The following is a 20,965-nucleotide window of genomic DNA, read 5'->3' as shown; positions in this document are numbered from 1 at the left end:
CCTCATTCTTTGAGGGTTGATTTGAAAGTTGAACTATCAATAAACTCACAGTAGGTAGCTTCAGAAGGTTTATAGCTAACATTTTCATTAGACTTTTAAGATTTACAAAGTATTTTCCACACCTTTCATTTGATTCCCACAAATGTCCTGTTGTCCTTGCAACAAAATTTTCTAGGGTTATACCTCCAAATGGATGCCTATAGACCTAGATGTAGAAGTGGGGAGGAGAGGAAAATTTTTACATAGGCATAATATGCTCTTGCAATGCATCTGTAAACACCATACTTTGTTGCAAAATGTACTAATCTGGAGGAATAAACTCATTGTGTTTCCCTGGAGAGGTCTTAAAGTGAGTATAGGGACCTATGAAGGAAAAAGGGAACAAAGTATTTTAAAAATAGGAAAGAGATTGAATCTAAAGGTGAAGCTAATATAGGAATCATCTTCTAAATCCAATGAAATCCTAATGAGAATTTGAGTTAGAGCAGAAGTTCTTAATCCAGGATACATGGACTCACAATGTATGTAGGAATATATTTCAGAAAGTCAGTGAACTTGGATTAGGAAAAAAAAGTTCTTTTAATTTTCATTAACCTTTGTTTCCTTTATAAGCTTATGGGTTTTTTCTTTGTAATTTTGCAACATTTCTTTTGGACTGCTATTCTACTTGCACTGTTGTGACTATTGTGTATATTGTTTCCTTGTCTCTGATTACTTCCCTTTGCATTGTGAGACAATTATTAATAATAGGGTGTTTTGGAGCTTATGTTTTTTTTATATTATGCACTCAACCATTCTGAGGAGAGGGCTTCACCAAGTTGCCCAAAAGGTCCATTATCCACCAAAAGTTAAAAACCCCTAGGATTATATAAATGAGGAAGATATGTATCTTAAGTTTTCAAATCAGGTTATGTTCTATAAATAGGCCATGGAAAAAAAGGAATTTCTTGGGAGGGAACATCTAAAAACATCTTTAAAATCTTCCCCCTCTATCAAAGCCCTATTTTCCCCACACATTTACTTATGATCTAAAACTTCCCAAACTGTGGCTATTTGCCTTTTATTTTAAGCCTGAATTTTAAGTGAGGCACCTGAGATGCTCTTCAACAGCTTGTCAGTTTTTTTGTGACAGTTTTTGGAAGCAGCATACTTGCTTGCTAAGGAGACAGGCAGCAAATACCATGAGGAAGGTTTTAGCAATTATCTAGCTACCTATTTTATTTCATTATATTCCATTCTCAGAAAAGACCTTGTATGGATTTAAAGTTGAATTCAACAGTCATCTATTAAGCACAAGATTTGTGCAAGGCAGTAGGGATATGAAGACAGAGCTTCCTTTATTTGTGTGACCTTGGGCAAGTTATCTGACCTTTCTGAATTTCCTCACTTTCTATGTAAAGTGAGGAAGTTGAACTAAAATGGTCTCTAAGAGTCCTTCCAGCGCTAAATCTGATTTACTATAGTGGGGAGACATTTCCAAAGCTATATAAGTACAGGGTAATTTGAGGAGGGAGAGAGTACTGACACATTAGTGAGACCAGTCAGGAGGCAACTAATCTAGTCCAAGAAAAATTACATTTTTTTGTCTTATCTCAAATTGTCCTCAGTAGGAAAGATGATTTTTTAATGACTTGAGGAACACTGGAAGAAATTTCTAATTTAAGATTATAAAAGTTTAAGAATTGATTAACAGTGTTTTGTTAGGGGCTTTCCCACTCATAAGAATCCAGAATCTTTGGCCAGTGATTGACTTAAAGTAACAAGAGTAGATTTAATTAGCTGGAAGTTCTACCCATTCTGTGGCCCAATTCACTCAATATATTATATGAATAATACTTCTTTGAGGACCTTAATTTGACCATGACTTCCCAATTCATCCAATGGGATAAGTAGCATTGACATGAATAACATTCACCCAGTTTATCTCATGCCCAGAAGTACAGGGCAGCAGAAACACAGCGTTTTCTGCTCAGCTATTACAAACAGTTCTTAGCAGATGAGCTAAAGATGTACCCGATTTTGACCCAAGCTTGTGGTACAACAACAATCTGCTCTCCCACAAGGGACACCGGAATTTCCTGGCATTTGGTCACTCAGCCATATGTCCAGAGACCTAGAGACCAGTAGGGCACCTGGCAATCACAGCCTGATTATCCAATACCTGTATCCCCAGAGCTGAGAAAAGGACTTCTTAGAGGAGTACAGGCTGTCACTTAGGGGTCTGCAAAATGTCCCTCCTTCATCCTGCCCAGCAATAATATATATTTTGCGGAAGCCTGCTTCCCAACCCTGACTTCTCTATTTTCACATTTGGCAAAAAAAAGTGAAAATAAAACTTGACTGGCCTGTGAATCTTTCTGAGTATCAACACAGCTACCTACCTTGAACCTAAAGTTGGAGGGTGGTAATACCCTCTTCTTCTCATCCAATTTTGAGGCCAATTAATAGATTTGTAAAAATCTACTTTTTTCCATCAAATATGGAGTCCCAACATTTTTCTGACTCAGGTTTAAAAGTAGATTCACAGAGTCACAGAGTCAGAGCATCCCTTTAAATTCAGAGGTTAAAAAGTATCTTTTTCTGAGCTAAGAACAGAGGTATACTAGGGATTTAACTATCTCTAGGGGGAAAAGTGTATCTGATGCACTTCTTTGGGAGTTAGGGGGAATGAAAGGAGAAGCAATCAGGGGTTAGGTGACTTGACTTGCCCAGGGTCACAAAGCTAATACATGTCTGAGGTTGGTTTTGAACTCAGGTCTTACCTCACTCCAGAGCTGGTGTCTGATCTACTGTGCCACCCAAATGCCCAACTGATTCCCTTTTAAGTTTCACTTATAAAGTCTAGTCAGTCGCCAAGACTTTAAATCAAACCTGAATTGTTGTGTTTGCCAATCTCCCAGGTATAAATGCTCACAATGAAAATTTAACAACCTGCATCAATCAAAATGGCTCCAGCATAGCCCTGGTTGAGTTCCACTCAACTATTGGACTCTAGCCGGTTGTATTTGTTGAGGAATTGGTGGGATGTACTTTTTTTAAGAACATAGAAACTGGATTAGATTTATTAGGACTATGAAGTTGCTTTTAGTTATTTAGTTTTTGCTCCATGTTACATAGGTATTTGCAATGTCACAATAGCACTAAATTTTGGTTAATCAGTTACTGATGTGTCTATTTCATGACTGGATTCATGACAGAAGCATATTATAATGCCTTATTGAATGAAGGCCATGTTGCCTTACTGTGTCTGGTCAACAGCCCTAGTCTTAGTACACTGGAAAAGAACAAAGAGTGTGGCATAGTGGATAGAGAGCCAGACCTGAGTTCAAGTTGCCCTTCTGGCATATACTGGAAAATCACATACCCTCCTAGTGCCCTGGAAAGTCCCTAAGATGATAAATTGCAGAGAAAGTTTCAACCTTCACTGGTATAGGGAAGGGATTCCCTAAACCTATGAAATCTTAAGTCTAGTCCCAATCCTCCCCAAAACCCTATTCATTTATTCAAATTATATGGCATATGCAGCATGCTTCTTTCATACCTCTAAATCAGCTTCAGCTTGGAGGCCCAGAGATTTTTTGTCCCAGGCACCTGCTAATTCATTTTTCTATTTCATTAAAAAATACTTATTACTTTGAGAGCTTGTAGAATCACAGAAATGTACAGCAAGGACTGACTTGAGAGAACTGACAGTTGGGGAAATTGGGTCTCAGAGAAATAAAATTATTTAACTGGGTTCACATAGTTGTTAGTGGCAGAATAGGAACTGAAACTTGACCGACCCATTTCTTAGCCAATGACCTTTCTGCTAGATCTTTGTTACTTTCACTGGGAGCAGATGAAGAAATACCATGGGAATTCCAAACCTCCCTGTTCCCTTGACACTGATATATGATTTAAACCCTAAACTACTGGTTTTGAATACTGTCACCACCTAAGTGGATTCCTTTTTGAAAATATAACCTCTTATTTGTCTTCCATATCTGTCTTCTTTATTTAGAGAACAATAAACTACTTCATCCTTGAGTTTGAGCATCTTGAGGTACAGACTTTATATGGGTAGGTAAACTATAGGATTAGGGCAGCGAGGTGGTTAACTGGCTAGAGTTCCATACCCGGAGTCAGGAAGACTCATCTTCCTGAGTTCAAACCTGGCCACAGACACTTACTAACTGTGTGACCCTGGGAAAGTAACTTATCCTTGTTTACCTCAGTTTCCTCATCTGTAAAATGAGCTGGAGAAGGAAATGGTAAACCACTCCATTATCTTTGCCAAGAAGACCCGAAATGGGGTAATGAAGAGTCAGACACATCTGAATAACAACAAAAATTAAAACCATAGGGATATAGTAAAATTACCAAATCTAGCTGTCAATACTCATTTTGGCTGGGTCTACCAGGAAGTTTGGTGGCTTCAATGCTATCTCTGGTACATTTTTTTTCCAAGTCTACTTCTATCCACCAAGCCAGTGAGAGCTCTCTCTCTCAATCTTCTGGTACAATTTCCAAGTAGCTTTTCAAACAACACCACCACTTTTCAGGTTCAGGTTGAAATTGCTTCCCTTACAGCCAAGTTCTCCAACACCCTAAGCTGGTTACTATGTTCTCCTTGGTCCCTTTACCAATAGTTATCTTTTGCCAACTAGTTTCTTTCCTAAGTATTTAGTTCTGATCATCTTTAAACATATGTGAAGTAGGTGGGTTATTTGCTGTAATTTCCTTCACTGGTGTTGCTTGAAATCACCTAAGAAAGAACAAAACCCTTCACACCATAATTAGAAGATTTTGAAAGAAATGTCTATGAGAGAGGTAACACTGATTTAAATTATTCTCAAATGTATTTACATATATATGTATAATATAAATTTTACACTGGATCCTTTCCTAATAATAGCTTCTAATGGGGAGGAGGGAAAGGGAAAGATCAAGAGGGCCCTGGGTAGGGGCAGCTAGGTGGCGCAGTGGATAGAGCACTGGCCCTGGAGTCAGGAGTACCTGAGTTCAAATCCAGCCTCAGACACTTAACACTTACTAGCTGTGTGACCCTGGGCAAGTCACTTAACCCCAATTGCCTCACACAAAAAAAAGAGGGCCCTGGGTCCACCTCAAAGTTGGAGAAAGGTACCAAAGTGGTAGGAAAACCCTACCAAGAGTTCAGACCAATGGCACCAAAGACAAAGTTTACCAGCTGAGTCCAGCACCAAGATGCCTTGGGAAAGGTACCAGTTCTGAAATCAGAGGAACTGCCTGGTAACCTTGGACAAGTCACTTGAGTCCCTGGGGCCTCAGTTTCTTCATCTGTAAAATTTAAGGGTTGGGGCCAATGGCCTTTGAGGTTTTTTCTAGCTCAAGATCTATGATCTATGCACAGGGCTACTTAACTTTAGATGGCTTTGCACAGAGTAGGTGCTTAATAAATGCTTGTGGACTTGAATTCAATTGGATTTCTAAATTGCTCTCTACCAGCTCCTATCATGAAATATATTATTTAGTATGAATCAGTTAACATTTAATCACATTTGTGCAGATTCTGCTTTATGAGGAAGTATTCCCCTTCTTAGGCCTATCAGCTAGTTTAAGTAATAGCTGAAGCAAAACCTAATTAAGAAAACAAGCCAACTGCCCAAATATCACAATATACATCTTAAAACTGACATTATTATTATTAGCAGTAGTACTAGTTTGATTATCATGTCTTATTTCTCTTCATTAATGTTGATGATTGAAGGTCGGCAATATATCATTTTCTCTTTTCTTTTGCAAATTCTCTCAATACAAGAGGATTTTGAAGTTTTTATTTTATCGGGGCCTCATAGAACAGATTACATTGCCTTTAAGCAACACTTTAATGAGTTTCTTATTTTCCAAGAAGAAAAAAATAATGTACTTCTAACAGCACAGGCCTGTTATGGCCTACAAGAGGCCTTTGCATATCTCCCTACTCATTTGTGCTCCTCCTCTCTTGAAATTACTTTGCATTAGCTTGCATTTACCTTTCTTGTGTTCCTCCTCCAGTGGATTGTAAGCCTCTTGAGGGCAGGGCTATTTTCATTTTTATCCTTTTATCCAGAGCATCTAAAATTATTCTTAGCACATAATAGAGGTTTAATAAATGTTTGTTGAATCACATACTCTCACTAAGTCAGCTTAGTAGCAATAATATAATTTCGACTTCAAGTATAGAATCCTGCACTTGGTGTGTTATTTGCTAGTAAAACAATGTCACTTATGTTCCTTTTAGAGTACTCTGAAGAGAAGGGGCAGCAGGGAAATGCACAAAGAAAAGAAAACTTTCAACCAGGTAAGTAAATGCTATATTTTTTATTAATTAGAATGAGGAAACCCCTTCATTTAAAATCTTCTTTAAAAGTATCACCTGAGGGGGCAGTTAGGTGGTGCAGTGGATAAAGTGCCAGCCCTGGATTCAGGAAGACCTGAGTTCAGATCTGACCTCAGACACTTGACACTAGCTGTGTGACCCTGGGCAAGTCACTTAACCCTCATTGCCCCACAAAACAAAAACAATTAAAAGTGTCACCTGAGCTATCAAAAATTTAAATAAAACCTATCATTTACCCATTTGAAGGTTTTAGACTCACTCTTTCAAAACAACAGAGAGTATCTCTTTTGTTTCCTTTTCTGGCTATAATTAGTCAATGATGTTATTCATGAAAGAAAAAAAATAATATTTTGCAACTAAGCATCATAGCTCAAGGCCTGGAAGGACTGAAAATTGGTGTTCAAGTATTGGTTATTATTCCCTTGGTTAACAAGTATTTTGGCACCAAAAGTAGTTCACACAATATATCATCAGCTCCCATAGTTTTATGAGCAATTGTGAAACACTGTCTTGGGCATATTCTAACATAGAAGGTGCACAGTGTGTTATATTGTTGATGAACTGTTCAATAAATTAAGGAAACAGAATTATCGTGATTTCAGTCTGCCCTATGTGGATATGCCCTTGGTTAAACAAATCTTTCTGGTTGTTTTGCTGAATTCCTTTCTTTCTTTTTCCTCTGAGGGGGGTTCCACTCCCGTTGGGTGGTTGATAGAACAAAAGTGTTACTGAGATATTGACCCACAGGGCTCCAAGAACCAGTAGTAATTAGAGAGATGTCATAATTCCATGTGAGGTGGATTGTCCACCCCCAGCCCTTGATGCCCCCCTGCACATATCTCTTTTCTCTGATTTCCTCATTCTCCAAACTACTTATCCCCAGAGTGTTATTTCAGTAGCCCCAAAATCCTGGCAGAACAACAGGAATGTGGCAGATTTGAAAAATTTTATACGCCCTCTGCCCCCAGAAAACCTGGTTGTGCAGCCAGGGATAATTGTTAAATTAGAATTTAGCTGTAGTCCTGCTGCTGGGACTTAAATATTCATGGGCTAGGAACACATTTTCTACTTAGTGCTTCTTTGTCAGGAAAGAGTTTGGTCCTTACAGGGTAATTACAGCCCATTATGAACTAGACAGAGTCGAGCTTTTCATTCGACTCCTAATGGAGGAGGGAAAGAAAAGATGTGTCACTGCTCTGGAGGGCTCCAAAGCAATTGGAAGGGGAATGTTTTTAGTCATGCTCCACCTGACAGTATTATTGAGAAAAGGAGTTTCTATTTAGCAGACTGGAGGAATGGAACGTCTTGGGAACTGCAGGGCAGGAGCCAAAGCACAAAGGAAACTGGTTCCCCGGCGCAAGGTAGGAGTGTGAGCAGTCAGTGCTGCTTGGGGTGCTGGTAGGTGGTGCCCTGCTATCAGCCTTGCAAGCCAAATAATATATACATCGATTTATATATTGTTGTTGCTTGGCAAGACCTTTTTCCGTTGGTGGTGGTGGTGATGGTGGTGGCGGTGGTGGTGTCGGTCTTGTGTGTGTATCACCCTCCATACCATGCTTGCATTTTCCTGCCCGTAAAAGGAATAGTACCATGTGCAAACTTTGATTGAGTCTTCTGCCTTCATACTGCATTCCTGAAGCATATCTGATGAGCTCTTGAAACCTGAGCCTGGCATTCTTGAGTTTAAAGCACCTGGGAATGCTTAGAGAGCCGGGGCCCTACCCCCAGAGTCTGGCAGAGGTTGGGAAAGTTCTCCATTACAAAATAAGATGGCTATCCAGACCACCTGCTGCCTCTTACTGAGGTTTTGATTCATGCCTGCTCTCCCCTATTGAATGAATATCTGTCCTGCAGTTTTCTTCTCCTCCATTCTGAGCAGACTGACTATGAACTCCCTCATGTCTCCCTTTTCCTTACACATTGACTGTAACAAAAGTCATGGGCCCTCCCTGTCTGCCATCACACCTGGCAGATTTACTGAACCTGGCAATGAAAGAAAAGAAAAGAGTTGGCTCTTGAAGGGGTGCCTTTCAGCTACATAGAATGCTTAGGGTCTTTTTTGTGGACTCCTACATGGGGTTTGTAAAAGACTTACTTGGCGAGCCTTTCTCTTGAGTTAGCGTGCCTAATGTTTTTAGAAAATCCTTGTTTAAGGAACAGAAGACATTTAATCAGTCATCAAGTAAGATGAAAGTTGAGTCCCTTGGTATCCTTAGCAAAAAGTCCCTCCTCTCCCTAGCCCCTCTAGTTAAGTACAAGGCTGTGGATTTAATCCAATGCAGGTTTAGGGGGATCAATCTGGTGACCAATTGCTGGGAAGCCTACAAGTGAAGGAAGGAAGGTCAGAATGGGGCTGTGCTTGTCCTAAGTCTGGGCTTCTCCATCTGGGATGGGTGAACTTGGTTTTTTTTGTTGTTTGTTTGTTTCTGTTTATTATTTTTATAATTGAATTTCAATATAATTGCTAATTCTATATATTTTACTTTATACATTTAAAAACATTAGAAGGGGTTATATAGATTTTACCCATCAATGGGATCCAAGACAAAGAAAAGGTTAAGAGACCCTGGCCTAGAGTTTACTTTAGGGAGGTTCAAATCACTCTGTAGCTCCCAAAGAGATTCAGAACTCTGGGGCAAATGTAGGACTCATTTTGTCCCTACTTTTTAGGATGAGCCAGACTTGATGGAAGACTGCTGTCTTGAGATCTCCTAAGGACTTTCTGGTCAATACCTGCAGCCTTAGGGAAATCTTGGGGCTTTTTAGAGTCACCTCAGAGCTGAGGAGGGTCTCTATGGTGTAGCCCTACTCTTAAGTATGTCGTCCCTTGTCACTTACTCACCCCTCAGCACCATCCCAGGATTGGACTGAAGCTTTGTCATAACTAAAGGCCCACTCCAATGCCTCAGCATGGTGTGAAGGTGGCCCGGATTTCTCAAAGGCTATAGAAGCAAAGTATAAGCTCAAGAAGAGTCTACCAAGTTCAAAACAAAACAAACTTCTATTATGGGCCCAGAAATAGAGTTTGTGCTTTGTCTGAGGATGGACCTAATTAACTTCAGAAAAAAGCTTATTACCAGAGGGCTGGCTCCTGGTTAACAGCAAACCATTGACTAATGTGTGTAGAGGATTTCTATCTGCATCAATGGTGAAAGTAACTACCTCAATGAGATCAAATCCTTGAAATATGAAAATGGTCAGGAAACCTATCCCAAACTGTGTCCCCTGTGAGGCCCCCAATCTTGGCTCCTAGAGCCCATCTTTGAGATGATCATGGGGCCTACCCCTGCTACCCTGGAAGGTGTGATACAACTAAAACACACGATGCCACTATGGATACTTGTACCATTATACGTATCTAGTTAATGACATTTGCCTTCTCGCCAGACTCTCCACATCATATTAGGTTAAAGTGATAAGAAGAGAATCCTCAGAAGATGAGATATTTAAAGTGCATGAGAGTGTGAATGTCCTTATTTATGAATCAAGGAAGATGGGGCATGGAGTCATTTAAGTAATTTCCCAAAGTCGGACAGTAATTGTGACATCAATGATGGAGCCATGATGCCTTCTTTGTCTGCCACATGAAGCTGACTTCTAAATTTACTTATTTATAAAACCACATAAAGCTCTTCTATCTCCATTTCTCTTCACTTCAACTCCATGATTCCATCTGCAAAATAGAATCCTTATTTGGGAATATATATTATGGTCTGTGGTATTTGGTTTACTCACAGTTCTATTTTTAAGAAAATGAAAATAAACACATGTTTTTGTTTGTTCTATTTCAGAAAGCTCTGATACTATTTTGTTTTGTTTTGTTTTTTTAAGTATAGTGCATTTTCTCTAGTGGACTGTAACTTAACATTTTACTTTTATGGTAGGTATTGAATATTGATAGTCATCTAAGCCATTCTATATGATTTATTTTAAAATTTCACTTCTCCCAGCAGCACCAATAACATAATATTTTACCTCTGAATAAGTAACTATCTGGGAATTGTTTACTCTTTGGTCACAGAAATTCTTTTTATTTTTTTCCTGACAAAATTAACTCTTGGTATGCTAAGCCTGGATAAGTATGTAAAGAACTTGACTACAGTTAAAATTCATTCACCTCTCTCTTGAAGAACATAGTAATAACAATTTTTTAAAAATCTAACATTTATATAATACTTTAAGATCTTCAAAGTGCTTTACATTTATTAACTGATTTGGTCTTCACAGCAACCCTCTGAAATAAGTGCTATTATTGATAATTCCCCTTTTTGTAGATGAGGCAATTACAGTCAATAAGACCTAGGTTCCAGTCTTGACTTTGATATATGCTGTCTGTGTCATCATGGGCAAGCCTCAGTGTCCTCTAGCAATTCTCTAAAAACTATAAATTGAAGAGAAGGTGCTGACTTGAATTGATAAGAGGGAGTTTTTTCTCCTCAGAGTTTTCTATACCAATGAAATCATAAGACCTGTCCCTATCTTTCATCGACAAGGAAACTAAGGCTGAGAGGGGACTTGTCCAGAATCATCCAGCTAATAAGTATCCAAAACAAAATTTTATCTCAGGTCTTGCTGGCTCTAAGAGAAGGAGGTAGGCCTAATATTTTCATTTTCCCACCAAATATTGCTTCCCCCTCCAAAAAAGATAAAAAACCCAAACTCATTTCAAAGAAGTGAGGAAATTATCTTAAAGTGAGCAGAAAAGGGTGATTGCAGTGCTACAGGGAGGGAACACACAAATAGTACTAGGTTATGCTTTCTGAATGGAGCAGTTTTATAAGCTGGTCTGTAATTCTTTTCCTTGAATCTTTTCAGACATGGGTAGTCAGTTTATTGGGTATGTGTTTTTGTTGATGAAGAGGAAGGAAAGAGATATATATCTTTTGGTGCCCAGCAAAGAATTTATGGCAAAATAATCTTAAACCTGATTGACCTTAGGTATAGACATGTATTATTAACTTTTCTAAGACCATGCAGGCACCAGTTAACTACTTTATGAGTGTTTCCATGTCATACCAATTCCCTGAGGAAATTGTCACCTGTTCAGAGGGCTTTTCCCCACCTCTCTTCCCTCAGAATACAGATTATATGCTAAGAGAATGTGGCTCAAAGAATATCATCAATATGTCTTTCTTGGTAAATACTGGACTTCAGACCAAGAAGAGACAAGGCAAGAAAAAAATTGAAGATTTATAAGATGGAAGGTACTAGCATTAAGGTGGATCCAGAAAGGTTTCTGGTAGATGATGGGATTTTAGCTGGGACTTGAAGTAAGCCAAAGAGGTCAGTAGATGGAAATGAGGAGGGAGAGAATTCCAGGCAAGGGGGACATGGCGTGTCTTTTGCAAGGAAAAGCAAGGAGGCTATTTCCTCTTTTTTTCTTGTTGCTGACATCATTGAATGATAATTGTACCTATGAAAAAGTTATTTTATGAGATTAAGGTGGGGTGGGAGGTGGGCACGAGGGCACTAGAGTAAAGCACATAGCTTCAGAGCCTTTTGTTTTTACCGATGAAGCCAGCACTTTCAAGAGATCATCTTTCTATGCTGTCCAAAAGTGAAGGACAAACAACAACAACATTTAACATTGGTCAAGACCAATTCCACAGCTGACCAAGGAAGGCATTGAGGAGTTTGATGAGTTAAATCATAGCTGATGGTTGTCTTCTTGCACTGTAACTAAGTATTTACACCTTGCCAACCCTCCAAAAGTCCTCTCAAAATCCAGAGGCATTGTCTAAAGAGCTCTTCCTCAGGTTACAGGACACTTAGCTCCTTGTCTCTGATGTCTGAGTTGAATTTCCTGCTGCAACTAAAGGGAAAGAAACCTAACCAAAGTACTTGATGTTGCATATGCATGGCGAAGGTTTGTGAGTAACTCAAGTGTTTAGGTTTGCAGTGAGTTCTTTCTACTAACAATCTAATTCACTCATCTTTATTTGGCGCTTTGGCTTCCAAAGCACATCCATGCATCATCTAATTTGTTATCCTCACTACATTACTGTAACATGGGGCGGGGCAGGCTTTTTTGTCTGTGATATGCAATCAACCAATCAACAAATGTCACCTTCCATGTGCTAGGGACTGTGCTATGCACTGGAGAAAATAAGGCAAAGTAAACCAGTCCCTGCCCTCAAGGAATTTATTACATTATAATTGGGAAGACAATGTGTGCTTATATGAATATATATAGAATCTGTGCAAAAAGAATGTAAGGAGGTTTGGAAAGGGAGAGAACTAGCAGCTGAAGTGGTCAGGAAGGGCTTCCAATAAAAGGTGAATATTAGTGATGGCAAAACTATTGATTAAACAGATTCAATGATACAGGTGTACTAGTATAGGTGTAGTAGTCCAAACAGGAATATTCAGCACCTGTCTCCTAAGACATCTGCTTCTCAGTCAAATAGGCATAATTGGTGGTGATTTGCCCCCTGTTTCTCAGTAAATCAAAGATATCTAGAACAAGATTATGAGTTGCCTGAATCTCCAGGTCTTAGAGCATTGGGCTCCATTTTGCCTCAGGTCTTCATGGAAATTACTAGTTGTTCATTGCCACCATTATCTGTGCAATGATAATTCCTCGTTTGCTTCGTTACCAGCACTGTTGAAGTAGCAGCAACCAAACAGCAGCATCAACTGATGCCTGTCCAGTACCAGTCACCAGTAGTGGTGCAGCCTTCTTCCCATCATTGCTGCTGATAACTCATTAAGTTAGATTTATGAATTAATTAGGAGAAAGGAGAATGAGAGGAAGACAGTGGAATCCATGGTGCTACAGGTCAATGTTGGGTTTCATTTGTCTTTATTCTCCTTTGCTCATTATCTGTTTAATGTTTTCCATGTGCTTGGTTTTCCCTGACTCCTCTGTTCTGTTTTGGATGGGAGTTTTTGGTGACATGGTTTGGGGTGTTTTGTTGGGGGCTTTTTGTGTGACAAAAAGACAAAGTATAGGTTTTTAATGTGTTCACCCAGGGAGTCACCTGTACTTTCCTTGAGTGCCCAGCAGCATGGAAAGCCTGTGTGTGTGTGTGTGTGTGTGTGTGTGTGTGTGTGTGTGTTTTGCACGTGGGTGAGTATGTGTGTGTTGGGGGCAAGCTGCGAGGCAGATTAATTATCCCCAAACACAGAATTTTGACATTTTAAAATAATTCTTTTTGGGCTGTTCTTTCCTGGCAGGATGACAGTGCTGACTTGAAATGCCAGCTTCAGTTTGCCAAAGAGGAAGCCACCCTGATGCGCAAAAAAATGGCCAAACTCGGGAAGGAAAAAGATGATTTAGAACAGGAACTCCAAAAATACAAGTCCCTTTATGGTGATGTGGACAGCCCACTGCCTACTGGGGAAGCTGGGGGGCCACCTAGCACCCGGGAGGCAGAACTGAAGCTGAGACTCAAGTTAGTTGAAGAAGAAGCCAACATCCTGGGCCGGAAAATTGTGGAGCTAGAAGTGGAGAACCGTGGCATCAAGGCAGAGATGGAGGACATGAGGTGCCAGTATGAGAAAGAGTGTCTTAGCCGGGACCACATCCCAAGCATTCCTACCTCTCCTTATGGCGACTCTGTGGAATCATCCATGGAGCTGCGGCGTCATCTTCAGTTTGTTGAAGAGGAAGCAGATCTGCTCAGGCGCTCCATCTCTGAGATCGAAGATCACAACAGGCAGCTGACTCACGAACTGAACAAGTTCAAGTTTGAACCCAGCCCCGACTCAGTATGGCCGGATGACAGCGTCTGCAAGGGCGGCGGCGGCAGTAGCAGCAGCAGCAGCAGCAGCAGTAGCAGCAGTAGCAGCAGCAGCAGTGGGGGGATGCTGCAGGAAGAGTTGAAGTCCGCTCGTCTGCAGATCAACGAGTTGAGTGGGAAGGTCATGAAACTTCAGTATGAAAACCGGTTGCTTCTCTCCAACGTTCAGCGCTATGACCTGGCTACTCACTTGGGGCTGGAGCCTTCCAGCTCTGGAGAGAGTGACACCGAGAGCGAGGACGATAAGAAGGAGAGCGATGGAGAGGACGTTCGCCCAGGGCAGCCCAGGAGGGAGGGGCCCATCGGGGGTGAGAGCGACTCCGAGGATGTCTGCGAGAAGACCTCGGGCATTGGGAGCGGGAAGCCGTCTGAGGCCAGCGACCTGTGCTCGGCTGAGTTCCTGAGGGCCAAACAGGAGACAGAGTCCTTGGTCAAAATAAAGCAAGTAGCGGAGAGGTTGGAGAGGACAGTAGAGCGCCTCATCACCGACACGGACAGCCTGATGTATGATGCCAAACTGCACGTCACAGGCGACGCTTCCCCCGAATCGGGTTTCCAGGGAGAAGGGGAGACGAGTGAAGGGGACAAAAATGAACCTGAATTGTTGGATGCGATCAACTCCAAGATGAAGATCTTTAGGAAGGAGCTCCAGGCTTTTCTAGAGAAGGTGGACCAGGTGAAGGAGGGCCTCAAAGAACACCTGGAAGACCTCTCTCCTCTGCCTCACCTCACTGAGTCGTCTAGCTTCCTCTCCACCATGACCTCCATGTCCCGGGACTCCCCTATTGGTAACTTGGGAAAGGATCTAATCACAGACTTCCAGGTAAGGGGGCTCCTTGGTTTGCCTCCCCACTCTCTTATGCTGTTTTTCCTTCTCGCTGGCATTGCTGTTCTCGAGTTTGTTCTACTCACGGCTGCTTTGTTATGATTTCAAACTTGCTTTTTGTATTAAAGCCTGAAAGATCAACCAAAGCCTTTACATTGGTTGGGTGTTTGTTTTTTTGTTTTTTTTTTTTCATTTGTTTTGGTTTCTTTTCCTTTTTCTTCTTCTTTCTTTCTTTCTTTCTTTTTTTTAACTACTCAACCACTTTGGGTTCCAAAGGCTCATGATACAAGGCTAAATCCCCCTGGAAGCTTATATAGGGATCAACGTGATTTTTTCCTCTTTTCCTCTTTTTGGTCTCCCACCACCTGCAATCCTGATGAAGAAGCAATGAGGAACGAAAACCAAACACAAACTCAGTTTATTTTTTTGCAGTCAGGATAATTAGCAGACTTACTAACAAGCATTTGAATCTTTCTTGGCTTCGTTACTAGAAGGGGCGAAGCACAGATCTCAAAAAGCAATGCCTACCCCAGGCCTGTCCACTCCCACTGGAGGAAAAGAAAAGTATAAAATGGGGGGAGAGGAACAAAATTTCTGAGAGGATGATGGTTTTTTTTGAACAATCCTGTTGACGGCTTGCTCCCCGCTCCCCTCCCCTCCCCCTGACCTGGGCACAGTGAGGGAGGAATGTCAGCCAGCAAAGGACTACTTTTCAAGGCATCACCCTTGGGTGAATGGTCAAAACCATCACCCTGGATTATGGCTTTTGCTTCACAGCGCAAGTAAGGAAGGAAGAGCCTTGTTACCCGTATCCTTCATGACAACTATGCTTGCTGTTGATTCTTTGATTCATGCATCCCCCATTGCATGCGCCTCATAACCAGTGTTTGCATTCTTTTTTTTCCTCTCTTTCTCTGTTTGCTTTTCAGATGTTTCAGCCCATCATTTTGCTCATCTTCATTTTGGTTCTGTTCTCTTCACTCTCTTACGCCACTGTGTTTAAGTTGGTTTTTCTATTCACGCTTTTCTTTGTCTTGTAGTTTTTCCAGTTGTCTACCTTTACCCATTTTTGCTTTCTTTATTCCCTCCCCTTCCCTCCTGTTCTTTGTTTATGTTATAAAATGCACATGCACCTAACAGTCCAAACTGAGGGATCAGTTGGAGTGGCAGCCCAATCAAGACCGTGGAGAGGAGCGAGAGATTCACCGCCTTCGAACAGCTACCGAACCACACCGCAGAGCTGATGGAGACATTAAAATCTACAGGCCAGGAGACAAAGGCTGTTTCAGTCTAGAGGTCAGAGTCAGAGCAAGTCTTCCTAACAACATTTCCCCACCAAACCTTTTCTTCCATCTCATTCCATCTTGCTATGGCAAAACAAGAGCTAGTAACTCTTGTAGTTTTGGGAAATAAAACTAAAAATATAAACGATCAGAGGAAAATTCTAGGGAAATCCATATGTGGCTCTGGACGACCAGAGGTGAATACATGTTTTCTTCGACATACTAATTCTTATATTTAAACAGAGTTTACCACATCACATACTTCATTTCCTGTGCCAGATACGGTATTTTCAGGTAAAGTTAATACCTGTGTATGTCATTTGACAAGTGAAACTGATTCAAAAGCACTAGGATAGCTGAAGTCAGGATGAAAATAAGAGCCTGAATTTTCTTAGAAAAAGATTTCTTCTAAATATCGTTTTAATTGTAAATTTGGGCAATATAAAATGCTGCCTGACAAGTTGCATGGCTTCTGAAAATTGACAGGATCAGGGCAGGGCTGTGGAAAAGGACATGAATATCCTCTGGACCTTTCAACCCTGCAGCTGTCCCAATAGACCCCATGTGAATGAATCTCTCCACACTATGTGCTTCTGTATCTGTCAAGGAACATTTGCCAACAGCCATGTAAATTAAAACTACAAGAAGCAAGTAATTCTATCTGGAGATTAAAAAAAAAATTTCCCTGAGGGGTACTGTGAACTTTGGGATTGACATTGTCAGAGGCAAGAAAGCTGATTGGTGGCATCAGACCAACCAACAGATCCTAAAAGGAAAAGGGATAGTCACATCTTCCAGATTTTGTCAAAGATTTTAATTATCACTTCCCAGGGGGATGGCATTATTCAGCCCCAAGAGCATTAATTGCTGATTCTGAAAGGACAAAGGGAAGGAGGGAAACAGAGGATCCTAATCTGAGAACACAAGTAACAGAAAATCAGCCTGTAGCTGGAAGGCAAATTGTTGCTTGCCTTTGTAAAATGAGGGAACACAGGGAGCAGAGATCCTTAGGGGAAACTTTTGTTTCTGTGTTAAGCTTTTTGGCTAATATTTGATGGTCCAGTTTTCAGGAGAAGATATGGGGCAACATATCTTAAATTGACATTAAATATTTATGTTTCAATATTTCTATTTCCCTACATCAGCCCTTTGTGGCTCAGTAAATAATAAAATATTTACATGACTTGACAGTGGCAGTACCCCCACACAAACTCTGGGTTGTTGGAAAGAAATGTTGTCCTAATATGGATAGGGGGCCAACCAGGAGAAGGATAGACAGATAAAAATTTATTAAGCACTTACTCTGTGCCAGGAGGTATTCTAGGCTGATGGGAACATAAAGAAATACAAGCAAGATTTGTCCCTTCCCTCAAGGACCTTACATTCTCTTGGGAAAAGATGGCAAATAAAGAGAAGCTAGAAAAGGTGGAGGGAAGTGTGCACTTGGTGGCATGGTGGAGGATTGTCTGATTCAAGGAAAAGTGGCCTTGGGATTGTCCAGGAAGTCTCATCTATACCAACAAAAGCATATCTGAGTCAGCCCCAAGGAATAGTCAGGGGACATTGGAAAGCCAAGTGCTTGTCATTACCAAGTTTCCTCTGTTAACATGCAATGCATTACAACACACATTGCTTTTCTTTAGCCTTAGCAGATGAGCAAGAACAAAACCATCATATGGATACCGCAGACACCGCCTGTTAGTTACACATCTCCAAATTTTGCAAGGAAAGGTCCTCAAAAACAAACATTCCCCAGGATGAGGATCTGTCATTTATTTTGTGAAACATTTAAAAATTGTTTGTTTGGCCTTGAAATTGGATACTCATTCAGGTGCATCCTAGCCACAGGAGCTAGGGTGATTGGGATCTCTATGCAGTTCAGGGGTCTGAATCCCCCTGACTCTCCTCATCCTCCAATTTCGATCAATCTGTATTCCAACCCAGGTCCTTTAGTCAAGAATGGTGCTTACTTAGATTTTGAATTAGCAGCAATATTACACTTGATACATCTATCTGGTGATTTGATCTTTAAGGTCTCTCCAAGCTCTTATATTCTATGACTTCGGAGTCTTGATAAATCTTTAGTGAGTTGGTAGGTGGAATTCAATGGAAGGTACCTTTCCAAATTTTAAATCAGAACTGTATCCCCAATCTATCTCAGAGCGGGACCTTTACTGCTATTAAAGATCTCCAGGCTCCTCAGGGCAAGGTAATTAGCTTTCTATTTTTATTTCATTGTTGTTGTTTGGTCCAGACATGTGATTGCATTGGCTATGGAGAACTCCCAGGGTGAAAACTCCCTTCACCAACTCAGATGGGCACCTTATCTGTATCTTTATATATATATACATATACATATATGTGTATATGTGTGTGTATAACTTAGAGGGGAAAACTATTAAATGCCACTCTGACAACATTATTAGCTAATGTTTGCTTGCCAAAATATCATTAAATATTAAAAAAAACACTTTAAAATTCTTGGTTCCAAATTGACTAGGTTGTCTGGAAGTGATTATATCCACTGTGGAGAATGATTGTTCTTGCTTGTACTGTGATAGAAATAGTGAATAAATGGAGCTGCCAAATAAATAGGCTGAAAAATAAAAGATTATCACAAGTCACCACCATGTGTGTAGTCCAACCTCTCCAAGATTACTATGGTAATTGAGGAACAAAGGCCAATATTTACACTCAGCACCTAGAGTGTAAGCTACAAAAAAACCTATTTGTAAAGCCAGCAATTTTCTTTACTGTATCTGATGCTGCAGCTAAACAACTGTCAAGGTCTGTCTTAAGCCAGCTGCTGATTTGAGCTTGTGAGTTTGATTTAGCGCTTTGTCCTTAATTCCCATATGTCAATTCTGGTCTACAGCACCCTTAGCTCAGCCAAGTAAGACAGCTTTCCAAAATTACTTGAAGTCTTATTATTGGTTTCTCTAATTGCATTTGTCAAGTACCTTCTATATTCATTCCCTCAGAGAGAGGAGAGGTGTAGAAGAGAGTGTTTAGTTAGCCTTTAATTCAAGGGAAAAGAAGAGTTTCCAGTTTTGTATTATATGGATATTTTAACTGGGTGAGAAGAATATTGTATTTTCATTCTTAAAATAACGAAGATGTATCTATTTTGCATATATGCATATGAAGAGAGGAGAGCTGGGGAGAGGAAGACAGAGAAGAAGAGGAGAGAGAGAGAGGAGGGGGGAGAGAATGTGGGAAAGAGACAAGTATGACCTAGGTTCAAGTCTTGCCTCAAACTTATATTGTGACCTCAGTGATCCTAGATAAATCATTTAATCCTTCGGTACTCTAGATCAGTGGTGTTCAACTCAAATAGAAATTATAATGGATAATGATACCAACAGACCACAGATTAACTTGGAAAACCACATATTAACATTATCTATTTTCTATTGTAATTTTATTTCTTTTGTCAAATGTTTCCCAATTACATTTTAATCCTGCAGGCTGTGTGTTTGACACTACTGCTCTAGACAACTCTCTAAAACTATCCATTTCAGAAAAGAGGCATTGACTTGCATCTGGCAAAGGGCATTTCCTCATTTGGATGTTTCTTATACCAGTGAAATTACAGGTCTACTCCATTTATTTATATTTATATGTATTTATGAATACATTTGTGTGCGTCAGTGTAAACAGTTTGCAACTCTGAATTCAATTGCCTAAGAAGAAAAAACTACATGTATTTACAGTCATCTTATGAACAAGAAGGAAACAGCTTAGTGCAGTGGAACATGGATTTGAACTCAGAGGACCCGAGTTCAAGACCCCTCTATTGTTCAGAGTCTATGTGATTTTGATCAAATCATTTAAACCCTCCAAGCCTCAGTTTCCTCATCTGTAAAATGAGTCAATTGAAATAGCAATCTCTTACAAGGTCCTTTTTAGCCCTAAATCTATGAGCCTATGAACACTGTAACTTTATGTTGTTAGATTGACCAAAGAAAACAAAGTTTAGACACGTTCACATACAAGTCATTACCAAATCATTTTATAAAACTCATTTCAGAGTGAACTGATCCCAATGAGCAAGAATTTATAATAGCAGATATTTGTGTCTGCCCATGTAACTCATTAGGCATTGGCATGTTTCTCATGCTGTGGGTTAAATTCATCTCTTAGACATGCTTCTGTTGCACTCATTAAGTTGCCTGAAAGATTTACATGTATTAAGTGAGGAGAGATGCTCACTCTTTCCTGTACATATCATATGTATTTTGGAATGTGATGGGTACCTTAAAAATAGTTCTGAAAGAGATGCCACTACCCATGTGCAGCAGTCACATTTCAAACATAAGTGAGTCCTGTCATTGCGCAAAGGCAGTGGTCATGTTTCAGGGTCAGAATTCTCACAAGGCTTTTTTCTCTAGCCCTTCTCTTATTCTTTCAATCATGAAAGTCCACAAAGCATCTGAAATCCTTCCTTCATGAAACGAGAAACATTACTTGAAATAGGAATAGATTTTTATACTATGCATTTATACACACCCACTGATACTATCCACTGCATTTGAAAGAGATGGTTACAAAATTTGCACGGGCCAAATGGAACTCATCACCAGATATAGTGATAGTAATTCACTTCATTGGGCATGGCTGCAATGCAAAGCATGTAGAGATTGGAAAGGTGGTAAATAATTAATGCCACCTGTCTTGAGGATATTTGGGAGGCTGGTAAATAAATCATAGTAAGAAACACAATGGGCCCTCTGTGGAGTGGGAATAGAGCTATGTGCTCTTAATCAACTAACAA

General features: G+C 40.2%; 1 protein-coding gene across 1 annotated transcript in view; it reads left to right on the top strand.

The window, feature by feature from the left end:
• The window catches only part of MTCL1 (microtubule crosslinking factor 1), a 167,925-nt gene that overhangs the window by 87,003 nt on the left and 59,957 nt on the right, over positions 1–20,965 (top strand). The window contains 3 exon segments of the mRNA XM_043979597.1: positions 6,242–6,301; positions 13,517–14,905; positions 16,049–16,204. Coding sequence (XP_043835532.1) covers positions 6,242–6,301; positions 13,517–14,905; positions 16,049–16,204 — 1,605 coding nt within the window.

This window comes from Dromiciops gliroides, chromosome 1 (genome assembly GCF_019393635.1).
Source record: "Dromiciops gliroides isolate mDroGli1 chromosome 1, mDroGli1.pri, whole genome shotgun sequence".
In the NCBI taxonomy this organism is placed as follows: Eukaryota; Metazoa; Chordata; class Mammalia; order Microbiotheria; family Microbiotheriidae; genus Dromiciops; species Dromiciops gliroides.
This window is presented reverse-complemented; position numbering and strand designations above follow the sequence as displayed.